At 52.7% G+C, this 25,739-nt stretch overlaps 10 protein-coding genes across 10 annotated transcripts; 2 read left to right on the top strand and 8 right to left on the bottom strand.

The window, feature by feature from the left end:
• Window positions 1–813: 813 nt before the first annotated feature.
• N7459_003245 (uncharacterized protein) lies at window positions 814–2,438 on the bottom strand (the record flags this gene model as incomplete). Its single annotated transcript, XM_056942429.1, has 3 exons — window positions 814–1,800; window positions 1,857–2,255; window positions 2,319–2,438. 3 exons carry the CDS (start codon window positions 2,436–2,438, stop codon window positions 814–816), a joined length of 1,506 nt encoding a protein of 501 aa, XP_056802312.1.
• A 1,381-nt stretch (window positions 2,439–3,819) lies between these two features.
• On the bottom strand, window positions 3,820–4,231 carry N7459_003244 (uncharacterized protein; the record flags this gene model as incomplete). Its single annotated transcript, XM_056942428.1, has 2 exons — window positions 3,820–4,086; window positions 4,151–4,231. The coding sequence occupies 2 exons, from the start codon at window positions 4,229–4,231 to the stop codon at window positions 3,820–3,822; spliced, it is 348 nt and encodes a 115-aa protein (XP_056802311.1).
• Window positions 4,232–5,073: 842 nt separating this feature from the next.
• Window positions 5,074–6,576, top strand: N7459_003243 (cytochrome and DOMON domain-containing protein; the record flags this gene model as incomplete). The annotated part of the gene is made up of 4 exons (XM_056942427.1): window positions 5,074–5,098; window positions 5,164–5,409; window positions 5,487–5,759; window positions 5,831–6,576. 4 exons carry the CDS (start codon window positions 5,074–5,076, stop codon window positions 6,574–6,576), a joined length of 1,290 nt encoding a protein of 429 aa, XP_056802310.1.
• A 621-nt stretch (window positions 6,577–7,197) lies between these two features.
• On the bottom strand, window positions 7,198–8,759 carry N7459_003242 (uncharacterized protein; the record flags this gene model as incomplete). The annotated part of the gene is made up of 5 exons (XM_056942426.1): window positions 7,198–7,710; window positions 7,783–7,866; window positions 7,938–8,226; window positions 8,287–8,397; window positions 8,476–8,759. 5 exons carry the CDS (start codon window positions 8,757–8,759, stop codon window positions 7,198–7,200), a joined length of 1,281 nt encoding a protein of 426 aa, XP_056802309.1.
• A 680-nt stretch (window positions 8,760–9,439) lies between these two features.
• Window positions 9,440–10,201, top strand: N7459_003241 (putative flavoprotein; the record flags this gene model as incomplete). The annotated part of the gene is made up of 1 exon (XM_056942425.1): window positions 9,440–10,201. One exon carries the CDS (start codon window positions 9,440–9,442, stop codon window positions 10,199–10,201), a length of 762 nt encoding a protein of 253 aa, XP_056802308.1.
• A 142-nt stretch (window positions 10,202–10,343) lies between these two features.
• N7459_003240 (PP2C family serine/threonine-protein phosphatase) lies at window positions 10,344–11,780 on the bottom strand (the record flags this gene model as incomplete). The annotated part of the gene is made up of 1 exon (XM_056942424.1): window positions 10,344–11,780. One exon carries the CDS (start codon window positions 11,778–11,780, stop codon window positions 10,344–10,346), a length of 1,437 nt encoding a protein of 478 aa, XP_056802307.1.
• A 293-nt stretch (window positions 11,781–12,073) lies between these two features.
• Window positions 12,074–13,832, bottom strand: N7459_003239 (general substrate transporter; the record flags this gene model as incomplete). Its single annotated transcript, XM_056942423.1, has 5 exons — window positions 12,074–12,329; window positions 12,391–12,633; window positions 12,701–13,328; window positions 13,375–13,518; window positions 13,580–13,832. Coding segments are annotated over 5 exons (1,524 nt in total), but the record flags the coding sequence as incomplete, so codon positions are not given.
• Window positions 13,833–14,348: 516 nt separating this feature from the next.
• N7459_003238 (uncharacterized protein) lies at window positions 14,349–16,402 on the bottom strand (the record flags this gene model as incomplete). The annotated part of the gene is made up of 2 exons (XM_056942422.1): window positions 14,349–14,459; window positions 14,531–16,402. 2 exons carry the CDS (start codon window positions 16,400–16,402, stop codon window positions 14,349–14,351), a joined length of 1,983 nt encoding a protein of 660 aa, XP_056802305.1.
• Window positions 16,403–16,552: 150 nt separating this feature from the next.
• On the bottom strand, window positions 16,553–18,068 carry N7459_003237 (GDP-Man:Man(1)GlcNAc(2)-PP-dolichol alpha-1,3-mannosyltransferase; the record flags this gene model as incomplete). Its single annotated transcript, XM_056942421.1, has 2 exons — window positions 16,553–17,160; window positions 17,231–18,068. The coding sequence occupies 2 exons, from the start codon at window positions 18,066–18,068 to the stop codon at window positions 16,553–16,555; spliced, it is 1,446 nt and encodes a 481-aa protein (XP_056802304.1).
• Window positions 18,069–18,912: 844 nt separating this feature from the next.
• On the bottom strand, window positions 18,913–24,478 carry N7459_003236 (uncharacterized protein; the record flags this gene model as incomplete). Its single annotated transcript, XM_056942420.1, has 4 exons — window positions 18,913–19,464; window positions 19,526–23,533; window positions 23,598–23,776; window positions 23,857–24,478. 4 exons carry the CDS (start codon window positions 24,476–24,478, stop codon window positions 18,913–18,915), a joined length of 5,361 nt encoding a protein of 1,786 aa, XP_056802303.1.
• Window positions 24,479–25,739: the final 1,261 nt, after the last annotated feature.

Below are 25,739 nucleotides of genomic sequence, written 5' to 3'. Positions count from 1 at the left end.
CTCTTACGATCGTTATACATTCTTTCGAGATTGAGTGACCTACCGTGACCAAAGCAATATTGGGCTGGAAGGTGTAATCTTCTTTTTGTCAGGGCAGGATTCTGTGTTCTTCCAGACGAGGCTCGGATCCCATTGTGGGATCTATCTCAAAAGAAAACCTGTAATATGAATCTGTTTACAGGTGCTGATGTAAACTCAGCAATCTCCCACCAGTATCTCTCAGTGCATATATGTTCGCCAGAGCATGATCGAAGTATGCCAAACTCCATAGATTGACAATGGACATCCATCAAAAGAAAGAAACCACTGCCATACTTGGTGAAGAAGATCAGCGTGACAATACCACATATCATACTTGATAAAAACCCTTGTTTCTCCAAAAGCTCAAGAAGCGGCTCAACTGCTGCGAATCGAAAGGAATATACCTAATTTCTGGAGTTCCTGCGAGGGCTGCTATCGTATTAGTAGAATCATAGTGAGGCGTGTCTTGGCTTGTCTGGAAACGCGTCAAGTCGCCCCAAACCTTTTCTTGGAGAAGAGGCATTAGCGGCATCAGCGGATTGTCGCTGTTTTTGAGATCATGAAGCCGTTTTATCCAGTCCCAATACGGGATTCTCTCAACTGGGTATCCCGCATCATTGATAACGTTGACCGTCTTCTCCAGGTTGACCGAGTCGGCTGGGTTGGGAGCAACGAGACTATATGATTGACCCAGCTTGCTGTTGCGAGCGGCAATGTGAAGCATCGCGTCACAGACATAGTCTACGGTCACATATTCCATTCGCTGCCTGGGCAGGTAAGGGAATGCGCGGATCACGATCGACCGACCATGAGGCGAGCAAAGAAGTCATCAGGGTTTCCGGCGCCTGTTCTAGAGTCCCCAGTCACAAAGCCCGGTCGATAAATTGCTGCTGGGAGGCCGCGAGCCCGCGTCCGGCGCACCATCTGCTCAGAGACCCATTTGCTCGCAGCGTATCCGATGTCGTAGGGAAGACCTCTCAGATTCGGCTCTTGCGTCTCATCTTCCAGACATATCCGGGTTCCCAGAATCAGTCCGTTAGGACCCCAAGCGTCAATGCTGGAGGTGAAATGGAACGACTTCCGTCGACCACTTAGGGCAAGTTGAAGCGCATGTTTCGTGCCTAACACGTTCGCTTTGAAATGAGCCTCGTATGGCTCGCAGAAGTTGACTTTGGCTCCAAGGTGGAAGACAGCGCTTGCCCAGTTGGCAAGCCAGTCGAAGTCCTCTTGAGCGAGCGCAAGCCGTTCTTTCGAGATGTCGCCATCCAGAGTCTTGAGCTTGGAGAAGCTGGATGCAGTGTCGTCCCAGAGGTTGTACTTTCTCAGTACCTGCTCGTCTCGAGTATCCACACCAACAGTTTGTCCCGGTACATTCAGGAAGTTGGCAATGGTTTCCTTGTCGCGGCCCATATAACCGGGAGAGATGCCCGGTCCACCGATGAAGATCTCACCCGGGCATTCATTGGTGACGATGGGCATCAGATTCTCGTCCAGCAGAAAGACCACATCGCCACTCGGTTGGCCAATCGGGATTCTCTCTCCTTTTGCCTCTTTGAGAGTCATCAGTTGGGTCGTCGAGAAAGTCGTCGTCTCCGTCGGGCCATAGGTATTCCACAGCCGTTCAGGGGGGCCTCCTGATTCTAAAACAATTCGCATGGCCAGTGGGCTGGCGACCTCACCCGCCGTGAAGACATTGCCAACGCTCTTGAACGCGGTAGGACAGGCGAGGGCCGTTGCGTTGAAGAGAGATGCCGTGAGAAAAACGACACTCAATTGCTTCTCCGCAACAAAATCCCCAAAAGCAAAGTAGCTCCAGAGAGCAAAGTGGCCCAAACTTCGAAAAGAGAGATATCGAAACCCGCATTGTTGATCAACGCAACTCGATCAGCCGCGTTGAGCGGAGTGACCGAAGTCGTCCCAGCCAGCCGGACCAGGCTATTCGCCGTGATTTGAACCGCTTTGGGTTTTCCAGTCGATCCAGAGGTGTACAGAATATGACTGCGCGTGAGCTCCCTCGGTGAGATCTTACTGGATGAGCCCCCGTCATTCATCTCGCTCTTCGCGGCTGACATGGGAATAATAGACAAGTTGAGATTCTCGAACTCAGTAGGAGCAATAGCATAACGGACATGAATGTCACCCAGCATTTCCTGGATCCGAAGCTTAGGCAGCCCAGGATCGAGAGGCACGCTTGTCAAGTTGAGACGAAGGAGCGCAACTTGAGCAATGATCATCTCGATGCTCGGCCGATAAATAATTGCAACCGACTCTTCGGGCTCCAAAAGGTGCTCTCAAACCATCCGGCCCAGCGCGTCGGCCTTCTCCAATAGACCATGGTAGGTGAGGGATTGCGATCCATCCTCAATGGCCAGAGCACTTGGGTTCTGGTTGACAATCTTGGTAAACAAGTTATTCATCGTCGCAGATGTAGTCTGCTATTGAGAAGAGTCAGAAGTTGAACTTTGATAAGCTAATGCGAAAGATTCCAAGGTAGTGTGTTGAGCTGTGCAGATGCGAGCTACTGGCTCATGGAGCTGGCGCCCTTTCATAGCGCTTTCACGCTTTCTATGCTATCCATGTCGTCGAAGACGGATCGTGAGCACCCAGTGCTCTACTATTGTCCAGACTACGTGTTTTGTTTTCTTCTTTCGGTATACTGCATGGGAAGTGAGGCTGTCTGTGTGTCCAAAATGTAGCTAGGGAAAGAATTCCGTCCAATAGCGTGATGGCCGAGGCGGCTGTCAGATGCAGTTGCACGTTTAAAGAAAGAAATTCTATCCTCTTCCGCTAGGGCTTACCTTGGGCAAAGTTATAGGAATGTCAAAACTCCTCCTGTAGGAGATATATAGGACCTAGCCTCATGTTGTGCAACACGCCATCAGCTTGCAGAAAATCTCCCTGCGGCTCGTCCACGGTACTGTTATGATTTGGGAATTATGTGTCCCGTTTAAAGTGGATTTTTAGTCACGATCCTCACGTACATCGTAGGAGTTGATGGGGGGGCATGGGCTGTGGGTACTTGCGTGCGGAACCTTCTGGCTTGCTGAAGGACATCCATGGATAATTGGGTGTTGGGAGGAGAAGGGCAATTCACCCAAGGAACTGCCTCCCATATAGGCCGGTTATGTTGTTAGTCTCTAACTACTAGTCCTAGGCCTAGAAGTTTGAGTGAAGAGGCAGCTATATTAAGCGAACTTCCGACGGGCCTTTGACTGGGTGAAAGCATGAAGGTGTGGCCGGCGACGCTCTCGCAAAGAGATGACGGCAGGTCACTAATCGGGCGGATGGTTTGCACATAGTGTATTGGCTAGTAGATACGGGTGCAGAGATGCACATATAAGGTGATTAAGTGTCTGCGTTTGTTAAATCGATCGTATAATGATACCTAGTTAGATTGTTGGTCGAAAGACATTCAGCCCCTATATATATTCGGTAGGGGACTAACCGAGTTCAAGGTATATAATAGCAGAGCAAGTCTGAAAGGGATAATTTAGCTGTTTTCTTCGTTTTCTACTGGTTTCGGTCCACCAAGACTTATTCTAGGCTGAGTAGTAGTGAAATAAAGAAACGTAAACTGGGGCATATATATGGAATCACGTTAGTTTGGACGTGGTATAAGCAGACTTCTCCGTGGTTGATGGTGTTGTGTGTTGAATGTCTTGGGGGATGATACTCTAATAACAGCTAGTGACGATGTTGAATTGGCGTTATTGCTGTGAGCCACGGCATCCAGCATGACTGATCTCGATTGATAGGTCTCCCAGAATTCCTTCGTTGGAGGGAACTGACACCACCACTCTAAACTGTTGGCTGTTGATATTGTGTGCGTGAAATTGATTCCCAGAGCGTTCCCATGGTCCATGCCAGTAAATGGAGGCAATGGGAGTTTCTCCATCGAGGCATAAGGTCGAGCATGCCCTCAATTCCCAGTTTGAAGGCAGCACTGCCACAGAATGACATCACATCGCTTCCACCAGGGCGAATCGATATGTGGTTCACGTCCTCGGGCGAGATGATCTGGAGTGTGTCCCGCTCCTGGTAAGATTGGCCGCTGTAAAACAAAGACTAGACTAAGAAATCATCTTTCAAGGAGAGGGATCTGGCTTAGAATATACCGGAGACAGATTACATTCATAATGGTGATATTGCCCGCGCTCAGGTTGTTCCGTATTGTGAGGGCCAGGCGCTGCGTGACATGCTCGTCCGGCATTCTGGTGTTTCAGAACGGCGTAATTCTGTCTGTTCCGATGAGCTACCTTTGGGGCACTCTTATATCCGTTGAAACTGACGCGAAATGAGCCACTCGAGGCCAAACTACATTCATCATCCGACTTCTCCGCCGCCTACCCAAGGAGGCATGTCGGGCAGCATTAGCGGTAGACCCGATTCTCCACCGTCAATTGCAGGGGAGCCCAGTGATCTAACCTACACGAGAATGTCGATTGGTAGATTGATGGCTAATCATCGCGAAAACCAGCTTCGAGGGACGAGATGATGAGCCGAGCCGAACGTCCGTCTGGGCCGCTTCGGTAGTGGCGTCGAACAACCGCGGGTAAAAGCACAAAATGATCTCCTGTCTGTCGTGATTGGCAGATCTGAAAATGGGCCTGCAGCGCAGACAAGCTGATTGGCATCCCAAGATCGTTGGCAGTGTTCAGGGTTGCAGTTGGACGGTGTTGCTCAACTAGGAAAACGCGCGGGTGGCCAAGCCAACCTTAATTCGGCGTCGCTTGGATACATTCCTCTTCTCTTCCAATCCGACCTGACACAGCCCAGCGGGTGGCAGTGCCAGGCATCCATCCTGAGTCCGAGTGTGAGACTTTTGGGGCGCAGTGCCAGTTAAGCAAGCTGTCAAAACGCCAGCTTGTCGACTCAGGCCAATCATCGCGGCCGGGAATGTCACCGGTCTATCTATTCCAGGCCTCTGCGGGCGATGGCTGGTTGCAAATGAGTCCCCCAGCTCATTGCCATTTCTGCTTCATATTTGACGTTTGACATGGCCAGCAGTGTATCTCCTGCGTCTTTCGTAATTGTCCTTTCGCAGCCGTCGCCATGGTCTGCACGGTGTTTCTCCTCAGTCAGAGCTATCTCCCGCTTGGTCTTGTCGCGATCCTGTCTAACCACCTTTCTCGACTGCTACAGGTCTGTTTTCGCACCTTTTCTTTCTGGTATCGGCGGATTCCAGTTCTCCCAATGGAGCCAGCATCTTCAATCTGCCGGTGAAGCAGAATTCGAATTACACCTTTGCATTGAACATCCCTGATGACTCTGCCCAACTCTACTTGCACCTGTCCGGTCCGACCGACTATTCATGGCTTGCAGTCGGAACGGGCAGTGAGATGAAGAATTCCCTGATGTTCATCGTGTATGCCAATGCGAAGGGAGACAGTCAGTCCGCTCTCCATCCCGAACACTCGCCGCTGAAAGAAACATCTCGACCGTACTTATGTCACTTCTGTTCGTAGATATCACCGTTAGTCCTCGCCTCTCGTCTGGTGAACAAGAGCCTCGATATTCATCTTCGATTGCATTCGATATTTTGGAGGGAACCGGCATTGCCAACAACAGTATGACGCTGAACGCGCGGTGCTCGAACTGCACAAGCTGGGCGACGGGGTCGTTGGATCTCAAGTCAACTGCCCAGTCTTGGATCTTTGGACTTGGCCCAGTTGGCGGCCAGGTTGCGAGCCTCCGGAGCAACTCCCCGGCTGCGAATCTGGAGAGACACTCGAAATATGGTACATTCCGTCTTGCAGCGGTCCCCAATCCACCGGGCTGCGTGCATGCTAACTCTTGTTGGCATCATTAGGCTCCTTCACGATGAACATGGTACAGGCGACCGGCGGATCTGGCGGACTGCCAACCTCATACAGTACTGCCACCGGCTCAGCTCTCGACGGCGGAGTCACCACCGACAGTAGCTGGCCCACCGTCATCCATGCCGTGTGTGCCTGTGTCGGCCTCATCCTCCTCACACCCCTCGGTGTCGTCTTTCTCCGCATCCTGCCCGCAAGTGTTCGTTGGCACTGGGTGAACCAGTCCCTCGCTGCGACTCTCGGTATCGTCGGTATCATGGTCGGGCTCTACCTCAGCACAATGTTCAACAAGTCGCAAGACTACAGCTCCTCTCACCAGATCTTGGGAATTGTGATCTTGATCCTGGTCATTGCTCAGTGGAGCATGGGTCTGTGGCATCATCGCATCTTCCAACGATCTCAGACTCCCACCCAAATTGGCCCCGTTCACCGCTACGTTGGCTACGTGGTCCTCCTGCTCGCGATCATCAACGGCGGAATTGGACTGACTTGGTCATCTGCATCCACAGGTACTGTTCTCGGATACTCGATTACCGTTCTGGTCATTGGACTTGGAACGGTCGCCGTCTTTGGTTGGGCGAGGGTGAATGCCATGCGCAACCAAAAACAATACACCTCAAGTCCTTACGAGCTGGGGAGGACTCAGGGAGGCCGCGGGCTTGACAGTAACTATTTGCTCCGGCATTTGCATAGAGATGGGTCACAGAATCACGACTATTCTCATTACGGACAACTGTAAAGGATGGGCAAGGTTTTTGGCTACACTTTATGAAATACACCAGGGACATTGAAGTCTCCAATCATTTACTGCAATTGGCCAAAAGGCACAAATAAAGATAGGTGCTGACAAGTCAGGTTTCCATCAAGCGGAGAGTGATGCAGACTACTACAATAATGCCCACTGGGACGAAGAGGGCGTGACGGGCGTGTCCCATAACGAAGTATGGGATCATGGGGAGGAGGCCGCCTGCAATAAACCCTAGTCAAGCCATATCAAGGGGAAAGCTTGAAGCCTGAACAGAGGGAAGAAGAAATGGTTTGAAGTAAGCCAATAAAGGCGGAAAGGTCTCTTCACGAGTCTCAACTTTGAATTGTGGAAGATCCCTACAAGCATGCAATATATATGCGAACGCGCGATTATAATTCAAGAACCTTCAATCAGCAAACGAGGGTCGACTCGAATCAAGCAGTGCCAATCAAGTCGCTTCGCGCTCAATAGTGCGAGGTGGCTTTCCCTCTTCCCAGAGACCATGACTTGTGTTTCTTCGCTCTGAACTGATATATATCGCTTGACTAGCCATGTCATGCGCCAGGTAGACTAAAGCACTACCTAGCCATTGAGCGCTGGTCTTCCCCAAGATCAGGTAAAATTGGGCGTGAGAACGGGATGAATTCTGTCCGGCATTGGGATATTATGCACCGATGGGACTCTCTCAGTGAATCCAGATTTGTTGTTGAAGACCCATAGGTTTCCCCCACCCTGTGGTGCCGATGCTGTATAGAGCTTTGATCGGATCCATGGCCCATTGAGTCTCTTAGGAGCATTGGGGACGTTGGGATCGTGAGTCCAACAGATGCATTGAATTCGATCCCAGCTGGCCATCTCTCGCCCAACGACCGGATGGAAAATATTGACCCAGACGGACCTGACAATGCAGCGAAAGCGTTCTCCATTGGGCATTGCGACGTACGTAGGCCCCATCAACGGGGCAATTCCACAGATGCCGTAGGTAGCATAATAGTCGACAATGTCATCGACGTCGTCGTCGTAGATACACATATAATCACTTCCAGTGTCATCAATGAAAGTCAGCGGCCATCTTGGTCCTGGTTCTGTCGTTCCTGCTATCTGGATGCGAAGCTCGAGTTGCAGCTGCACAGAGCAAGGAAAAGAACGGGTTAATTCACAAACTACTTCGGTGATATATTAAATGCAGGGACTCACATCGTTCTGGAATGTGTTAGGCTGGATGGGGGTATAACAAGTCATCTCCAGTCTCATTGTCTGCCCTGGCCTCGCTGTCGAGTCCTATGTGACGATCCCAAATCAGTTGATTCCTACGGTTTTCAGAGAACACTCGGATTTGATTGACCACGCACACCCTCCACCCAAAAGTTCTTCCCTCCCTCATATGTATTGGCGAGCGCAGTGTATTCATCCCAATCGAAAGGTCTCGGCTGGCTGATCTGGGCGCCCTTGGCCCAGTAGGTGACAAGACCAGGATTCCAATCTAGAGTTCCCGTCCGATAGGCCTTGATGATCCCAGTGGCGATATCAAGTAGTTCATACTTGTCATTCGTCTCCTTGAGCCATTTCTTGATGTCTTCCAGATCCTCGATGCGCCTGATAACGGCCCAACTCAGCGTTGGATATTTGGCCATCAATGCACTGCAGAACGGGCCATGAGTCAGTCATCTTTGCTGACACTCGTCTCTGAATTTGGCTCACTTCTTTTCATTCATCCGTTTCTGATATGTCTTGAGGCGCTTCCGAAATATCTCCGGCATGATGTTATCTTCAATTCTTTCCTGACATCTCTGGATTTGAGCTTCAATGTCGCTGGGAAAAATAAGCATCAAAAAGTTGCACGACCCTACCGGCATTGCTTCCCCTAGGTGGACAACTAGCAGTACTCACTCATGATCAAGATCAGGCTCATCTGCATTCCAGCCTTTAGGAAGATTTTTCAGCGGCTCATCGCCCGTATGCTTCCACCGCCGCTGTTTAGGACGCTGCGGGACAAGTGCCGGTTGATAAACTCCCACGTATGATTTCTCAAGATCAAGTTTCTCGACATCAATCACCTTTGGTGATGGAACGGATTCAGAAACATCTGGGCCTCCTTCACTGGCAGAATGCCTCCTCTGGATTGCTCGACGTTCCTTGGCCGACGCCCGCTGTTTTCTGGATCGTGCAACCATTTTGGCAAGGAATGATAGAGAGTTCTCGGGTTGAAAAATGAAAGTAAGGGAAGGAAGACGTAAATCTCTAGAAGCTAGTCTGCATTCGAGCACGAGCACCCACGATCCCTGGGAAGAAAATAAAAGATCGAGGGCTTCGTTGGAGCCGAGAGATCACAGTCGTAAATAGGACTACCAGGAATGTCTGTAGAACCAATAAGAATCTTCCAACCCAGTGTCAAAGAGACTGCAAGTTCATAGGTAGCCAAAACGACATCCTTGATGTCGCTTCGAGTGCAAGAGTTCTTTGATGACTTTTTGAAAGAACAGTGCGACTGCCTCGGATCCTTAGGTGGAGGTGGGGTGGATTCATTCGTCAAGGACAAAGAAAACGTACACATCCATCGTATTCCCAAAATATTTGCAGAACTCAGTGTGAAGCCACTCATCTGCAGTCAACTGCATATTTTGCCTTCCACAAGCCGGTAGCTTGACAAGTAATCCCATCATCCATCTGTATAGATCCAATGCCGCGCCGGATTTCTCTTCCTCCGCGCCTCCTTATCGATAAGAACCTCTTATCGCCCCGCGTCTCTTTCTCTCCAACAAATCGCCCTTCAGAGGCCCAATCTTGAGATTTGACGCAGTATCGCCAAGAACCGAGTTCATCACACACCCCAGAACTGGGATTCGGATTCGCGATGCCTCCAGCGATCCCGCCGGATGCTGACCGGGATGGAGCCCTCAGCGATCCTGTTGCCAATTTGGAGGCATCCCTCTCTGACAATCGCACTCATCTCCTTCTTGCGGCCACAGGATCGGTGGCGACGATCAAGATACCCAGCATTATCAGCGCCCTCGCTCCTCATACCCACAAGCTCTCAATCAGGGTCATTCTCACCACGCCCGCCAAGCATTTTCTAGGCGGACAGTCTGCCGAGCAGCCCACCGTCTCTTCCCTCCTTTCCCTCCCTGGCGTGGAGGCCGTCTATGACGACGACGCAGAGTGGGGACCGGAGCCATGGCGCCGTGGCGCTGATATCCTGCACATCGTGCTCCGGCGTTGGGCGGATGTTCTGGTGATTGCGCCTCTTTCCGCGAACACCCTCGCGAAGCTCGCCAACGGGATGAGCGATAACCTGTTAACCTCGGTATGTCGGGCGTGGGATACCGATGGCCAGGTCGACGGGCGACGGAAACGGATCATAGTGGCGCCTGCCATGAATACGGCGATGTGGCGGCACCCCGTGACGGCCAAGCAGATCCGAGTGCTGGGAGAGGACTGGGCCGTGAGAAGAGATGAGAGTACAGGAGAAGAGACGGGCTGGTTCGAGGTTCTACCGCCACAGTCGTCGAAGGTATTAGCATGTGGGGACGTGGGGAGTGGCGCCATGCTGGAATGGAGCGAGATCGTCAAGGTGATTGAAGACCGGCTGGGCTTGAGGGATCAACCATCGAGCTAGACCGGCGATAACCTGGTACTGCCAAATGCCTAGGCGAGATCGCCCAGCCTGTTGATCCAGCGCCTTTCTATTCAATATGCCGTGACCAAAAAGCTTTGAGTACCGAGAATTGTATTGTTGAACTATAGCTTACAGCATGTCGTTATTGTGGAACGTTGAAGAAAACCACCTGCACAGTTATGTCGTCTCGCACATTCCGGGAGAATGGGGAGCTGAAGGCCAGCCGGCCAGCGATCAGGTCGTGATGGTTGCCACCCAGTGAATTGCGTACCAGATGCACGGCGGCATTGTCATCCTGCACCGTCGTTCTCTCCTCCACAAACCTCTCGCTCAGACTATCATCAAAATGGCCAAAGTCGAATGGAGCATACGTGGACTGAGGATTGCTAGCTACTTTCGTTTGGCCAGGTCGTTGGAAGGTCAACCACTTCCCAACCAAGTCGACAGCCTGTTGGCTGGAGAGCATATCCCATAATCCGTCTGTTGCCATGATCAAGAACGAAGGCTTGCTCGCATCGATCGTGGTACTCGTCACGACCGGCTCCGCCGTCAAATATGGCGGCGTCCGACAGTCGTACCTGGGCGTCAGCGGCGATGGGCCAAAGAATCTCCGCTTCATGTCTTGCTGGAAGTCCAGAGGCCATTTCCACCGACAATCACCAAAGGCTCGGGAGACCATGATTCCCAAGACCCGCCCATTCTTGACAATCTCTTCTTCGCCCGGATGTTCCTTTCGGAGTCGCGCGATTTCTTCTTCGTTCCGCCCACTCTGGTCTACAGATAGTGGGATCAGCTCCCATTTTCCATCAGGACCAAGTTGCCCTAGAACCGCCCTGGAATCACCGGTGCATGCCACATGTAGAGTGCTGGTGCTGGGATCATACATCGAGAGCAAAGCGCAGGACCCGGCATAGGCGGGGGCCAGTTTCTTCACTTTCTCATATACTGATTGGTTGCTCTGGACCGTATCCAACGCGGTTTTGACAATTGCATCATCCAGGTTTAAAAATGCTCTTGCGATCGCGTGCTGGACCAACCCATCAGACGGGGCAGAGTCTTTACTTGAAACTGACCTGGCTGCCGCGAGACTGTGCTGCACAAAAGGCATGAGCTGCTTCGTAAGCAGGTCTGCTGTCTGCCAGCCGGCGTGGCCATCGAAGACAGCCCAGCTCAACCACTGGTTACCATCATTCCACGGTGAAGGGTGTTGGCCATGGATGAATCGATCCTCGCATGGACTGTTGGAGGCCAGTTGAGTACCGTCGTATCTGCTGACGCCAGCAATTCCCATCGTCGAGAAGGAGTAAGCTCCTTGAGATATGATCTGTGTGACCTCATCCTTGGACAGATTGCGCTCGGCGATCAATTGATCGGACGGGGGGCTGTTGAGATGGGGCACCTCATCATGGGCGGCATTCAACCACCAGAGACCGGGTACGCCGACCACCCCTGCGGTGGCAATATATCTCAGCGTATTTGAGGAAGTGCCTCCTGTCGAGTAGAATCTTCGTGTTCGTGTTCGTGATATGGAGCCGGTCACGCGACCTAGACGCGTTCGCGCCATGCCAGAAAACAACATGGTTGCTTAGATGAGGATTGCCGGCAGGAGTTGGATCTTACTGCGCAACCTAACAAAATTATGGCAAGCAGCCAAGTTTTCCAGAAAAAACAAGAACTGTATTTGACTGCAAAGTCGGAGAGCTAAACTTGCCCCTTGCACGGCGTCCAAATCGAGGCTTGATTGAGCGGTGATTAGTCACCACCGCCAGCAGACAGCCCTGGAGGCCATCGTCAGTGTATAGTTACAAAAGATGATGTGCAATTGTTTGTGGAGATGACTAGGCATATATCCAAATACTACGTGGAAGTGACTTATTTGGTGGTCTCCGTCACGTTTGTCCGTTCTCCACACTCCTCAAGCATCTTGGGTTCTCCATCAATCACCGGCGCAAACTTCTTGTCAATGTCTTCGAGCTCCAAGCGGCTTGTCTCAGGGATGAAGAAGAAACCAAAGAGAATTGCCACAGCGGAGAGGGAACCGTATATGAAGCCTAGTTTACCACCTAGGTCCACATGTCCGGGAGAGTCGGCAGTTTCCATGTACGGGTAGGAAAACGTCACGGCGAACCTATCGCAATGAAAGTTAGTATGGGCACCAAAGACATGCTATAGACCAGAACTCAACATACTCCGTGAGTAGTTTGACAGTATATGCAATTTGCAAGGTCATTTCACGCAGAGGCGAGGAGGGCAGTTCGGCACCAAGCACGTAGACGAGAGGGGCCCAACCAAGAGACCAACTAAAACTGTACAGCACCAACATAGCTACAATGCCTTTCTTGGCGTCGACGTTACTTGCACCTGCAGTGCCAAGTGCACCCATGGTCATCAAGAATGCAGTCTGCAGGCAAGAGCTGAGATGAAATAGCATCCTAGGATTCAGTGAGTTTCGAGCATACTCAATGAGCATCATTCGCCCAATCTATTGTGTGAACTCACCTCCGTCCCAATCGATCAATCGTCAGTCCCGATATGCAGATAGCTCCAATATCCACTGCATTGGTACCAAGGGTCACGCTGAATGGGTTGATTGATTTCAATTGCTTGACAAAAACAGTCCCATACTGAGAAGAGAATGCTTGGCCAGTAGCCTGCTGAAAGAAATTGGCAGCAGCAACGACGAATGTGCGCTGACGATTTTGCGGCGCGAACAAATCTGAGACCCGCTTCTTCTGAAGCTGCCGAGAAACCTTGCCAGACATGATCTCAAATTCCGTGCGGATCTCCTCGCTGGATGCAGTTTTCGGCTTGAGACGTATCAGGGCATCGAGAGCCTCTGGTTGGCGATCGCGGAGAAGGAACCAGCGAGGCGACTCCGGGGTAAGCCATATCAAACAAAGAACAATGAAGGGAATGACGAGTATCAGTCCGAACGGAATTCTCCAGGCAGCGTTGGAATCGATCCTAGAGGTCCCACGTGTGATGGAGGTGACGACGAGACCACCGACTTTGATACTCAGCCAGTATAATACACCCATTCCACCACGTACTCTGGCAGGCGCCAACTCAGTCAGGGTGGTCGGAATGACAGCCATTTCCATGCCGAGGTATATATCTTTCAAAGGATCTGTCAGATGGCAGCCATGAAATGAGTGAGAGCACGCCAGACTCACAGTGCAAAGCTCTACCCGCTTGGATCTGAGCCACCGTTTGAGAACTCACGACGACGGCAGTACTACCAAGTGCATAAACGCTCATCACGAAAATGCACATGCGACGTCCGTACGTGTTGCTGACGTAGCTACCAAGAAATACTCCTGCAGACAAAGGAATGTTGGCGAGATGCTCAATTGCGAGAAAAGTGAATTAGATACGCACCGATGAGTTGCCCACCAGCCTTGACACTATTGTAGAGCGATTTGAACAAGGGCTGGAGCTTCCAGGTGTGCGTCGCTGCATGATAGACACCAAACTGGCGGGTGAAAGAGTCCATGGCTTGACAGGAAGCGAATGCCTGGTCGCTGAAACCATAATTGAACGCCGATATAATCAGCAGACCGGTGGAAAAAATCAGCATCGGGCTTACAGCCTGTCTGTGTAATGCCATTTTCACGGTGATGATTGATGCCGCGACTGAGTTCGAGTTGCAAGACCAGAACGCTCGTCCGAATGATCAGATAAAACCAATCAGATAAAATAAGATCGGGGACTGGAAAATTCCATCACGCTTCGCCCAACCTGCCGCTAATCGGTTCAAGCAGGGGTGCCGCGACAGCCCTACAGCCCTACTGCACGAGCTAAGAGCGCTAAGCTTCGCTAGGGAAGCCTTTGCCGGGTACTCGGCAAATTGCAGCATATAGCCAGACGGGATTGGATCCACCATGGAAGGCAACACAATTACGAATTGGAGTGGGGCTGACAATCATGAGACAATGGATCAAGTCGGAGGGTCAGGTAAATCTCCAAGGGGTATGAGTGTCTGTGTCTTGAGAAAGAAAAGAACCAAATGGTAGAGCTTGGGATATGCCAAGTGTGTAAGTAGGCCATGACGAATTATCGCCGGGTACCACCAAAGGCACGAACAACCCGACACTAGTAGAGCTCAGCTAGTGGGGGCCAGGATCCAATGGTACCATGCCAAAAAGCACTATACATCCGTCGAGGTCGAGTCAAGCCCGGTGAAGACCTTGAACAATCGCTTGCTGGCTGCCGGACCAATCCGGGAGTCCGTGAGCGCGCCGTTCTTATTAGCAGATTTCTGGACCCGTTGTCAGACCATACGTGATAGAGTAGAACGGGAAAGAAACGCATGCAGGAAGGAAATCTTACCCGGACGTCCTCCAGCGTCGACGGCCCGTGCATGCGCATGCCACGAACCAAGTCAGTAACACAAGGGTACTGTCCCGCAATGCCGTACGCCATCGACGCAGTGACGCGATTGACTTCCTGGAGCATCTTGACGAACGTATCAAGCTTGTCCTCGCCAGTCTTGACCTGGCCAGTATCCATGCAGAATGAAGCGTCATTTCCTTCCATGCGTTCGCGCCGATAGGGAATGGTGGAAATGTGCTCGGTAAAGTTCTTGATCCATTCGGCCGATTCGGGCGGGGCGTTGGAATGGTGAATAAGACACGAATGGGTCACTTGAAGCGTAAGAAGGGCATCCTCGATGGTATCGTCATCAACGGGAGGAGTCGTCTCCGGCTTATTCTTTGGTTTTCGGCCACGGCTGCGAGGCGCGGAGGCGGAAGGTTCGTTGTTTGGCTGTTCATATTGACGGAGCACCTCGGCCGTATACGCTCTGTTCCGCGAGTTTCGGTTCTTGCGCATCCAAATTGTGAGGCCTTCAATGAGATAGATCGGCTTGCAATCCGGGTGGGCGCTCTTGATCTTGAGGACATGAAGTTCCAACGACTCCCTCTCCTCACCATCTGGTGATGGAATTACCAAGTCGACAAAGTCTTGTGCAGGCACCAAACAGAGGACATGTTTTTCCTCTTGGACGTAAGATGGGCATGGCTCCCAATGGCCGGCCGCTTCGTTAAATTTGGCATTCATTTTCCTGCGCCATTTGACCACGTTTGGAATCGGGCTGGAAAAGAAGGTATGCTCAACTCCAAGTCGCTTCATAAACTCGATGGTTTGATTTCCCACGCTCGTTTCCTCCAGAGAGGATGCCATATCAAGAACCATCTCCGGAGTTGAATCCTTCTTGTCAACCTTTAATTTGTTGACCTCGGCGATGTCGGCAGCCAATTGTTTCTGCTTTGTCTTTTCTTCCCTGAGCTGTTGCTTTCTTTCTTTTTCTAACTGCCGTTCGCGATCTCGTTGCGCTTTAGCTTCAGCTCGGGCTTTAGCCTTGGCTTCCTTTTCTTCCGTCGTCATCTTGGTCGATTTCTTGGCTGATCGCCGGGGTTCGACAGGTTCATCCACTTCGTCAGATAGATCAAAGATCGCAGTGGCCTCCATCCCCGCACCTTTGTTCTTGTGAGAGAGCAACCCGGATTTTGAGGTGGGCTTTCCTTTGCTTGCTTTGCCAGTTGCACTCAAGTTCGAGAGTAATCCGGCGGTCTTGTTGGAAAACACAGAAATGGAAGCGGACTTCCCCGCCTGCGAGATCCCCATCATATCCGCAAATCCCGGAATGGAGAACGGATCACTGAATTCCTCTATGCTTTCCTGCGTAAAGCGAAGCGGGTTCTCATTCCCGGTCACTTTCAAGAGATCGTCATTGTCGTCGTCGACCGTAATAACATCGGAAGGTTCGTGAATTGGATCATGTGGAACCGAGGGCTTGTATCTGGATGCCGACTCCAGTGCAGAGGAAGTAAAGACAATCGGATCCGACTCTTCGACTCCTCGCGCTGGTTGTTTCTTTAGCGCCGCGGGATTTGAGGGTGGGAGGCCGAAGTCGTCGTCGGAGAACTGAAATGAAGAAGCCGGGCCAGGGTCCGCATATTCACGCGCCGTAGTGGCCTGTCGAAGGGGCGAAGGGTTCTCAGTGCTGACCCTTCGCTTCTTCGCCGGCTTGTCGAGATCATCGTACGTAAACAGCGAGACGTCGATTGAGTCGGACGAAATTAGCCCCAAGCGGGAAGGGCGCCGAGATAGGGGTTGATGCGACGGCGGGCACGTCTGCTCAGGTCGGGGTCTTTCGGGGAGGGGCGGGTCGGACGAAATGAGGTCGATGACATCGGGCATCTTGTGAGGTGCCGATGTCGCGGGCGAGGATGTGAAGATGCGGCGGAGAAACGCGACGGCACGTCACGAAGTCAGGTGACCATCATCGGTCATCTACAATCGAACCTTGGAAGTGACAGAAGCGCAGAAGGGTATTGATGAAACTCTAGATTACATTGTGCGAAGCAGAAATGTGACAATGGCCGTGAGGGCAGCCCCAAGAAGAGCAAGCATGACAAACACCTGCTGCCACCCGTGGAAGGGGCGTCTGTTGGCCGCGAGCATCCCGGAAATCTCCTCCTCGAGTCTGTCACCCATGGCTGTGAGCGAGAACTCGCGGTCGGCTCTAGCCTTTCCAGCAGCAGCCATTCGCGCGACATCCTCATCATTCAACCCGTAGAGGACCTTATCAATGACCTTGGTCCACTCGTCCACCGCATGGGCGTCTCGGAGCCAGCCCGTTTCGCCTTCGACAATTGTTTCCAATGGACCGCCGGTGTTGGATGCCAGTACGGGCAGACCAGCATGCATTGCCTCGACCGGCACGATGCCAAAGTGTTCATTAATTGGAGTGTAAAGAAGAAGATTGGACTGCGCCAAGAGGGTATCTTTGAAAGTTGTAGGAACGGAGAGAAGGAAGAGAACGTCAATGGTTTCGGGGATAGATAGTGCAGAAACAACGGTCTTGGAGGTTGCAGTCTGCAAGCCGAGGCCAGTCGCGAGCTCGTCTAGCTCTTGGTGGTACTGAACGTTTTCTTGGACCCGATTGTCGTAACCGCCTGCGGAAACGTCCCATCAGCATGACTTGAATCTTTTTGGCAAGAGCATCAGCAGGAAGACAGCACTCACCGGCAATCACCAATCGCGTTCCTTTCCGTTTTTCCACGCCCAATCCATGGTATGCGCGAATCGCTAGCGCCATGTCCTTCTTCCGTTCGAAACGGTTGATGCTGAGCAGAATCTTTGTACCACCCCATAGAGGATCCGCCGATGCATTCTGTGGTAACCTAGGCTTGTCATCTGTGTCGACACATGGATAGACGACCTCAACATCCCCCAACTTGTCACTTCCGAACACTTGGCGGACCACCCCTCGCGAGAACTTGGAGTTCGCAACCACGCGATCCGACGCACTCATCGCCCACCCCTCAAACCAATCAAATGGAAATCGATATACTTGCTTCGCAAGCCGGAGGAGCGAACCACCCTCATTCCGTCGCGCAAGCAATTGATCGGGGAAGTGGCAGTAGAAAAGGATGCGCTGACGTCGGTACTGAAGTGGCTGGCCGAAGGTTTTGAGAAGCGGTACACATGCGGGCAATTGGTCAACAATGAAGATGTCATCGCGTTCGTCATCCTCAGACGATGAGCTGCTCGGTTTATCCCTCGATCCAAGTTCCGCAAGCAGCGACGCGGTCAGATGCAACTGGCGAAGGGATGCCATGAGGATGTGCAGTCGGCCGAACACATGGGCAGGAAAGACAGTGTTGCCGCGAACCCGGACATCGAGTGTGCCATCGCGCGCCTCTTCAAAACAGTGGGCCTTGTCGCGATGGGAGGTGTAGACTGTCACGCGATGGCCGCGGTTCTGAAGGGCCAACGCAACGTCGATGATCAGTCGCTCGGCGCCTCCGATCCCTAGATCAGGATGAACGATGACCACATTGGAGGGTGCGAGACCCGGCATGGTGTGGTTGAAGAGATGCTGGTCCAAACATGAAGATTGCTCACCATCGCGAGCTGAGCGATCAAGACACGTGGGGAGTACGTCATCACATGACGCCCGCCATACTTCCGGCGCATTCTCGACTGGGTAAGGATCGAGGGCTCGCTGTAAATATATTTAGGAAGATACACTATAGAAAGTGGTTTGTCCTATCCTATGAGCCATTCAATATTTTCTAATGACCAAAATAAATATGGGCATCTAGGCAGTAGGAGGCATATATCAGAACATGCAGGAAATCACCAGGGTAGTATTGATCCCAGGCTGGCAGTCAACTATGTTGGAATGAGAAAAGATACAAGGCGCAAAGGAGCGAAGGCTTGAAAACGAAAAGAACCGCCGGGCATTGAGCAGGTTACACCAGTCAATCTAGAAACGACAGAGCCAGCAGAACAGAACTGTACAATGGAGCTTTCCAGCGTGAGTGAGGAATCTACCAGTCGTTAATAGGTTGTTCGTGCTAGCAGAAAAGGAAATCGAAGAGTATGTGAGTCAGAACAAAGCAAAATGTGCATCAAGGAAGAGACTATAGCACAGAAGAGAAAGGCAGAAGAGGTATCGATAGTTCGACGTTAGAATGAAATCAGGCTGTCATAATACAGGGATGTTTGTGGTAGTGTCAGTGCAGGGGCATCGATCAAAAGAGAGAACAAAAAACAGGGTATGAGACAGGCGAGAAGCAAGTAGGGTCAAGGAAGAGATGGAAAATAGAGATGGAGTGTACATCAAAGGGAATAGTAGCAACAGGCGTAAGACACAATACGCTTTTGAGGGGTGACAAGTATTGCAGGGAAATTGACAAGGATTAGAAGCAGTTGAGTGTGCTCTTCTTCTTTTTCTTGTTGAGCGCGTTCATGCGCTCTTCCAGCTGAGCTCGAGCAGCTTCGGCTTCACGGCGGGCACTGCGCTCCTCCTCGACAGCCTGGAGGGAAAGACGGGCAGAGTTGCGCTCCTTGCGGAGCGTGGACAACTCATCCTCAAGCTGCCAGGCCTTCTTCTTCCAGCCCTCGCAGTCAGTCTTGACCTTGCTGCTCTGGGCTTCAAGATCACCAAGGGCCTCTTCCAAGGTAGCAGTCAGCTGCTTCTCGGCATATAGGTGCTTCTCAATTGTGCGGATACGAGCCTCCTGGTCCTCAACAAGCTGGGCGTTCACCAGCTCCTTACTAGCATGTCGAGAGCTGGGTGGTGAGACACTGTTGGTTCCATTGCTCTGGGAGGCGATGCTCGGGAGAGGAGGAAGTGGAATAGCAGGGGGAGGGGAGGGCAAAGAAGCGGCAGAGGAGCTTTTGCGAAGGTTTGAGGTTAGCGAGCTGCTGCGGTCGTGAGAACCCTCTGAAGTTCCGTTCTTGAGTTGAAGCTGATGAAAGTCAGTACAAATTCCATCACTAGCTCATAGAAAAATCCATGTAGAAACATACCTCAAGTTGCTCGATACGAACGCGGTAGGTGTCAATGTCGTTCTCAAGAACAACGATCTTGGCCTTTGCGTCCTCCAGAGCCTGGTCACGCTCCTGTTGAATCACAGAAAGACGGTTGTGGTGCTGGTCGAAGCTGTTGGTAATCTGCTCTTCCAGCTCCTCGACAAGGCGGACGCTCTTTTGCTTCTCGATCGTAATCTCCTCAACCAGAGCCTCCTTCTTCTTAACCTGCTCATCCTTTTGACGAAGAGCATCCTCCAGAGTAGCAACCAAGAGAGCCAGCTCATTTACCTTGGCATCCTGGACGGTGCTCTTCTTTGTCAATTCTTCCAGATCGTCATTCTGGGCACCCTTGGCGTCGATCTGCTTACGAAGATCCTCATTGGTATCCATGAGCTCCGCATACTTGTCAGAGAAGTGTTGTTTCTGGGCCAGAACATCTTGGATCTGGTCAGCCAGGGTCTCGGTGGTGACATCCGAGTTGAGAAGGGAAGAGACAGCGTTCAGCAGCTTCACCAATTCATCGCGGGAATCGGCGATGTCCTTCTGGAGAGATGCCATTGACTGATCATGCTGAGCGTCCTTTTCGGCAAGTCGAGACTCGTGCTCAGCCTGCGCTGCAGCCTTGGCTCGCTGCTCCAGCTCGACGAGTTCTCGTCTGTGGGTCTCCTGTAGCGACTCAAGGTCTGCCTTGTGCGAGTCGATGACAGACCTGTGAGTTGAAATCTCCTGCTCGAGCTCGGAAATACGGGTAGAATCAATCTCGGCAGATCTGGTACCAGCTTCCTTGTCGGCCTGTTGTGCTGCAAGCTGCTCTTGCACAGCCGAATGGGACTTCTCCAAACCAGCAATGGTCTCCAACTGAGTTGTAATGGTAGTCCTGTGTGCCTCGATATCCTTCTTGAGGCCATCGACCAGCTCTTGCTGTTTGGCGCGTTCGGTCTCGAGCTGTTCGGCAGCCACTCCCTTTTCAGCCGCAGCGTCATCAGACGAAGCGCGCTCAGAGCGCATGGCTTCAACCGAGGCGAGAGCAGTCTCGAGTTCGGCGAGGGTAGTGGCAAGTTGTTTCTCCGAGGATTGCAAAGAGCCCAGGGCACTCTGGTGCTTGCCCTTCCACTCACTCAGCTCACCCTCCAGAGTATCGATCTTCTTGTCCTGCTCCTCGGCGCCGGCATCCATAGCCCTGGTTGCAATCTCTTGACTCTTCAGCAGGCCACTCAGAGTCTCAATCTCAGCCAGCAGCTGCCTCTCGCGGGTCTCGTGGGCTTCGCGGAGTTCATTGATCTGGTTCTCCTGAGCGACAACCTGGTCGCGAAGCTGGGTAACGAGGGCCATGTCCACAGACGAAGCGCCTTGCAAGCTTGATCGCTCACGGGTGAGACCTGAGATAATCGTGGCCTTCATCTCCATTTCCTTCTTCACACTCTGGTTCTCAGCCTCCAGGGACTGGAGTCGGTCCATTCGAGTTGACAGTTCATGCATGGTCGCATCCAAGTGGCCCTCAAAGTTTTGCATAGTTTCGGGCTTGTCGACGAACTCCTCGTTGGCAATCGTTCGCAAGGCGGTCAAAGAACGGTGAGCACGGTCGACACCAGAAAGAATATTTTGGCTAGTCATGCGGCGAATCATCTTGAAGCCAGGGGTGGTGGGGGAGCTGGTCTTGGTACGTTGTGCCTCGGCCTGAGCCTTCAGCTTCTCTACAAGACCAAGAATCTCCTCGTGTTCTGTCTCAAGCTCAGAGTATTTCTGTGCCATAAGACTGGCACCTTCCTCATGCTCAGCGAGCATCCTGCGCATCTTCTCAACATCCTCATCGGGCTGCGCGGTGGCGGTCGAAGTGACGGGCGTGACAGGCTCAGACACATTCCCCTGCCGAGAGATATTAGAAGAGTCGCGCAACACAGCTGACTCCCCGGCCGAGGACAATTCCGAGGAGAGCGATTGCGAGAATGAGTGTTGTGCTCCAGGCTTCGAAGTCGGAGCGTTTCCATCCTCTAAAAAAGAGACCGGTCGGGAGGCCTCATTCTGGACGACTGGGGCAGGGTGGCGAGTTTCGTCAATCTTGTCCTGGCGGAGCTCGGCGATAGCCTTCAACGCCTCTTCGTATTTAGCCTCGAGCAGTTCGTAATCACCCAGAGTGGTCTCGTGGTGGAGACGTAGGTCAAATAGTTCCTGGGTGACGGTTTCAAGCTTGTCGGCAACGAACTTGGATTGCGCAGGGCTTGTGGCAGGCTCCTCGCGGAGGGCTTCAGAGCGACGAGCCTCCAACTTGTTGGTCACGGTTTCCAGAACCTCGAGGTCATCACTGGCCGATTGCGGTGACTCCTTAACTTCAACAACCGATTCGTCCTCCTCAGGAATAGGCTCAGCCAGATCCTCATCAGACTCGGGGATAGCTGTCTCCACAGCTTCGTTAAGGACGTCCAAAGAGGGCGTGTGTCGGTGCGGGAACTTGAGAGGCGCCGGCGGGTGGTATGCATGGATGCCGTTTGTGGCATCAAGCTGGTCATCATTAGATTTGTGGCGGGTATCAAGATCGTGAAGAAGATGATCCAAGTTTCCGAGGCCTCTCTGGCGTTGAATGACATGCTCCAGGCGGATCACCTCACGCTGCATCAGCTCCATATCCTGGTCAGCCTCAGCAAGGCGGTCCTCCAATGTAGAGATGTACTCCTCGCAGCCCGATTCGTTGTCACGAGCGCGAGTGAGTTCCTTGCGCAATTCGGCAACAATCGCGGCGTGCTTTTCTTCACCAGTGGATGCACCATCAAGCTTGGATTCCAACTCGTGCAGGTATGTCTCGTTACTAGCGTCCCGGTCCAATAGCTTCTGCACACGGGACTGGAGCTGCGCGTTCACTGTCTCAACGTATGTGCACTTGGTTTCGCGCTCCAACAGAATGCTTTCCGTGGATGCCAAGGAAGAGCGGGTATTGGACAAGGATGCCTCCAAGCTCTGGATGGTCTTTTCATACTCGAGGACAACCTGTTCCACAGACTCGGCAAACGAGCGAGATCGTTGCATCCGCTCAATCGAATTCTTGCTAAGATCGACCGTTGCGTCATCTGCGTCGCCATTCGTGGCTTCCGAATCGCTTGCGAGAGTCGAGATGAGCTTTGTGTGGCGTTGGCTTAGGGCGTTGTAGCTCTCCTGCACGTCCAGCAATTGATTTTGCAGTTGGATCTCCCGCTCATTCTTGCGCTCGCTGCGTTCGGTCGATGCTGCCTCACGGCGCTCCGAGCCTTCGGAGTTGCGGATCTGCTGTCTAAGGAAGGCCACCTCGGCCTTCAACCGTTCGATCAACGCATGCTTGTCGCTCTCGTCTGCTACCTGCTGAATCCGAGGTTTGCTTTGGATAGCCCTCGCACGCTGAGCATACTGGACGGTATTTAGAGTCTCACTCAGATGGAATTCCGCCGGAGTTACACAAGCAATCATGTAGGTAATGGCACTACCACCCAGGGAATCCTGAAGCAGGCGGGTGAGTTTCGAGTCGCGGTAAGAGACGTGAGAGCCCGACTGGCGCGAGGACAGCTGCGAGATGACCTTGCCGAGAGCTGCAAGACCGGCATTGATGGAGATACCCTCCCGGGCACGTTCGCCGGAAGCACCGGTGTTCTTGAGGCGTTCGCTACCTGCCAGATCCACAAAGTGAAGCTTGCTGTCCACGGTGACGGAATCGCCGTTGGAGAAGGAATCCACCGGCATGGACATGCGCTTCTCCTTGGGAGAGGTCGGCTGAGCGGAGGACTTGCGCTGGACGAGGTTCAAGCTGAACACGGCGTGCGATCGGGACGATTTGGCGTTGATTGCGGTGGAGTCCGTTTGACGAATGGCAGATCCAAAGTTAAGAGCCCCAATCAGGTCGTCGAATGAGTTGATGTTGACCTGGTGCAGGCCGGTGAGGATGATACGTCCCTTAGCATCCTCACGGATGGAAACTGTGCTGCGATCATTGACCGGTGTCGAGTCTGGCAGCAACAAATCGCGCAGTTGTTCATTGTAGATCTGCACGCCCGGAAATGTTAGGTAATCTGCAACTGTGATGCAAGATCATCGGCGAGTCACATACCTCGACGTAGGTAGCCTTCAACTGCCAGTTCTTCTCGTAGGGTTTGCCGAAGCTGGACGCGGAACTCATAGAGTATCGCTGCGGTGTGCGGAGGCCGGTTGAACTCGATCCATTGCGATTATGTTTGTTGGGACCATCGAGTTTCTCAAACAAGAGCTGCGCGGCGCGGGGAATGATACCTAGGATTGGCATGCGATCAGCCCACATGCCCCATCCTACACCTCTGTATTCGTCTCTCTCCTCGTTCTTTCAAACTTACCCATAGCCTCCACTTGGCTCTGCTCGTTCGGACCCGATGTACCCATCGTATACGACTTTCCCGCCCCGGATTGGCCGTAGGCGAGAATAGAGACATTGTAGCCCTGGAGGAAGGAGTTCACGCTGTCGCTCAAGTACTCCCAAATACCGTCCTGGTCGACTGTTTCGGGGAACACGCGGTCGAATACGAACAGCTTGCGACCTTGGGGGACATCGACCGCCAAGCTGGTCGGGGCAGTGACGTGAACCATGGAGCGCTGGAAACGTTGCGGGATCAATTCGTATCCAGGATCGGTGGGCTTCAGCGGTGGTCGCACTCGCACAGCTATCCGGCAGGTCAGTTGCTTGGGTCCGGGGGATTTAGGTGCTGGAATCCAGTCCGGGGGAGCCATTGTCATGGCGGCGGTTGTGGTGCGCGCCCGACATCTGGGCTGGGTCCGTTTCAAAGGAGGCGGCGACATACCGACTTTGACTGCGGTCTTGCCATCTTCATCGGAAGCTCGGCTTCCACCGTGTCTGCTGCTCATACTCATGCGACTGCTGCTGCGCGGCGTGCGCATCACCGCGCTGATAGGCCGCGGGGCGGGCCCCGTCGTCGGCGACGCTGGCGGTGAGACCGTCATCTCCCTTGGAGTTGAAACCACGCCGGGTGGACACACAAGGGAAGGGAAATGAACCGGGGATGGGACGGAACTATTCGGCGACGACAGGAGGTGCAGTCATGAGAGGCCTGACTGGGACAGGGTAAGGTCTGTAGGATCGGAGTGGAATCGCCTGTCAATACAGCCCCTTAAATTTTTCTGGGTGATGGACATATTGGGCAGCACCGCATTGCGCACCCATGCCAGAATCAACATACCTGGAGAGATCAGACAGTCCCGACAATGACAACTTCCACAAGAAACACAATTAGTCCCCTGGAGCAGGAAAGGGAGAGGAAAGGGAATCACAAAAAGCACAACGTCTGGAGACGGCCGTGCACGGCCTAGACTGCAGGTAGTTTAGCTCCGGGCCGATTAAGATGAAGGAGGATTCGGTGATGGCGAGTGGAGTCCCAAGCGAGGGGGAGTTGGTTCAGGGGGGAAATTTTGGGATTGGGGAAATGAGTGACCGATCGAGTACGCCGTCGTGCGTGGGGGGATGCGTGGCCACCGATGTACCTGGAGGTACCGGTACCTGGCTCGGGTCCCGTTGGTTGCACGGCGGGACTGTTCCACGGTTTCTCCCACGCGTGCAGCTTCTCATCCACGGATGATTCTGTGTGTTCCCAGCCGACGATACGATATGATGGAATGATATCGATCCTTCCCGGTGGATGCTGACCGTTTCCAAACTCTATGCACTCCAGATTGCATGACTTATGCACTCCCCTGACGGGGGTATCGCCCAAAGACCCCCCATGCTGACGCCTATCGCCTACATTAATCTCGTCTCTCTCCGACGGATGTCATGTCTGTCTCTGAACGGCCCAGACTCTCGACTCCGGCCCACCCGTTCTCGCCGTTCGTTTCAGCTTGGTCTTTAGGTTATTATCCTCCTTCCATGATATATGACATTGCAACGGTGGATGGGTCCGGAGTCAGCTCCTCTACCACGGATGAACCACTCTGATTTTGACCGGAACTTCATTTTCCAGTATCCTTCCCTGCTAGCCGCGCAGGCTTCCGGCTTGTCGATCCCTGCCTGTCCCCTGTCGTGGACAACTCTCTTCGCTCTTAGTCCAGCCAGGGACGGGCCAGCCGACTAATGCGGCAATATCTCCAGCGTGGGTCCACCAAGCTTCTCCCGATGCGAGCATCTCCTGGCACCAGGATCACTGTTTGTGAGCCCAGCACTATTGGTGTCGGCTCTTCATGCTCAGTTGCGCCGGATTTCAGATCTGAC

Source organism: Penicillium hispanicum (assembly GCF_028827665.1).
Source record: "Penicillium hispanicum strain IBT 35686 chromosome Unknown utg000003l_segment0_segment0, whole genome shotgun sequence".
Classification (NCBI taxonomy): domain Eukaryota; kingdom Fungi; phylum Ascomycota; class Eurotiomycetes; order Eurotiales; family Aspergillaceae; genus Penicillium; species Penicillium hispanicum.
This window is presented reverse-complemented; position numbering and strand designations above follow the sequence as displayed.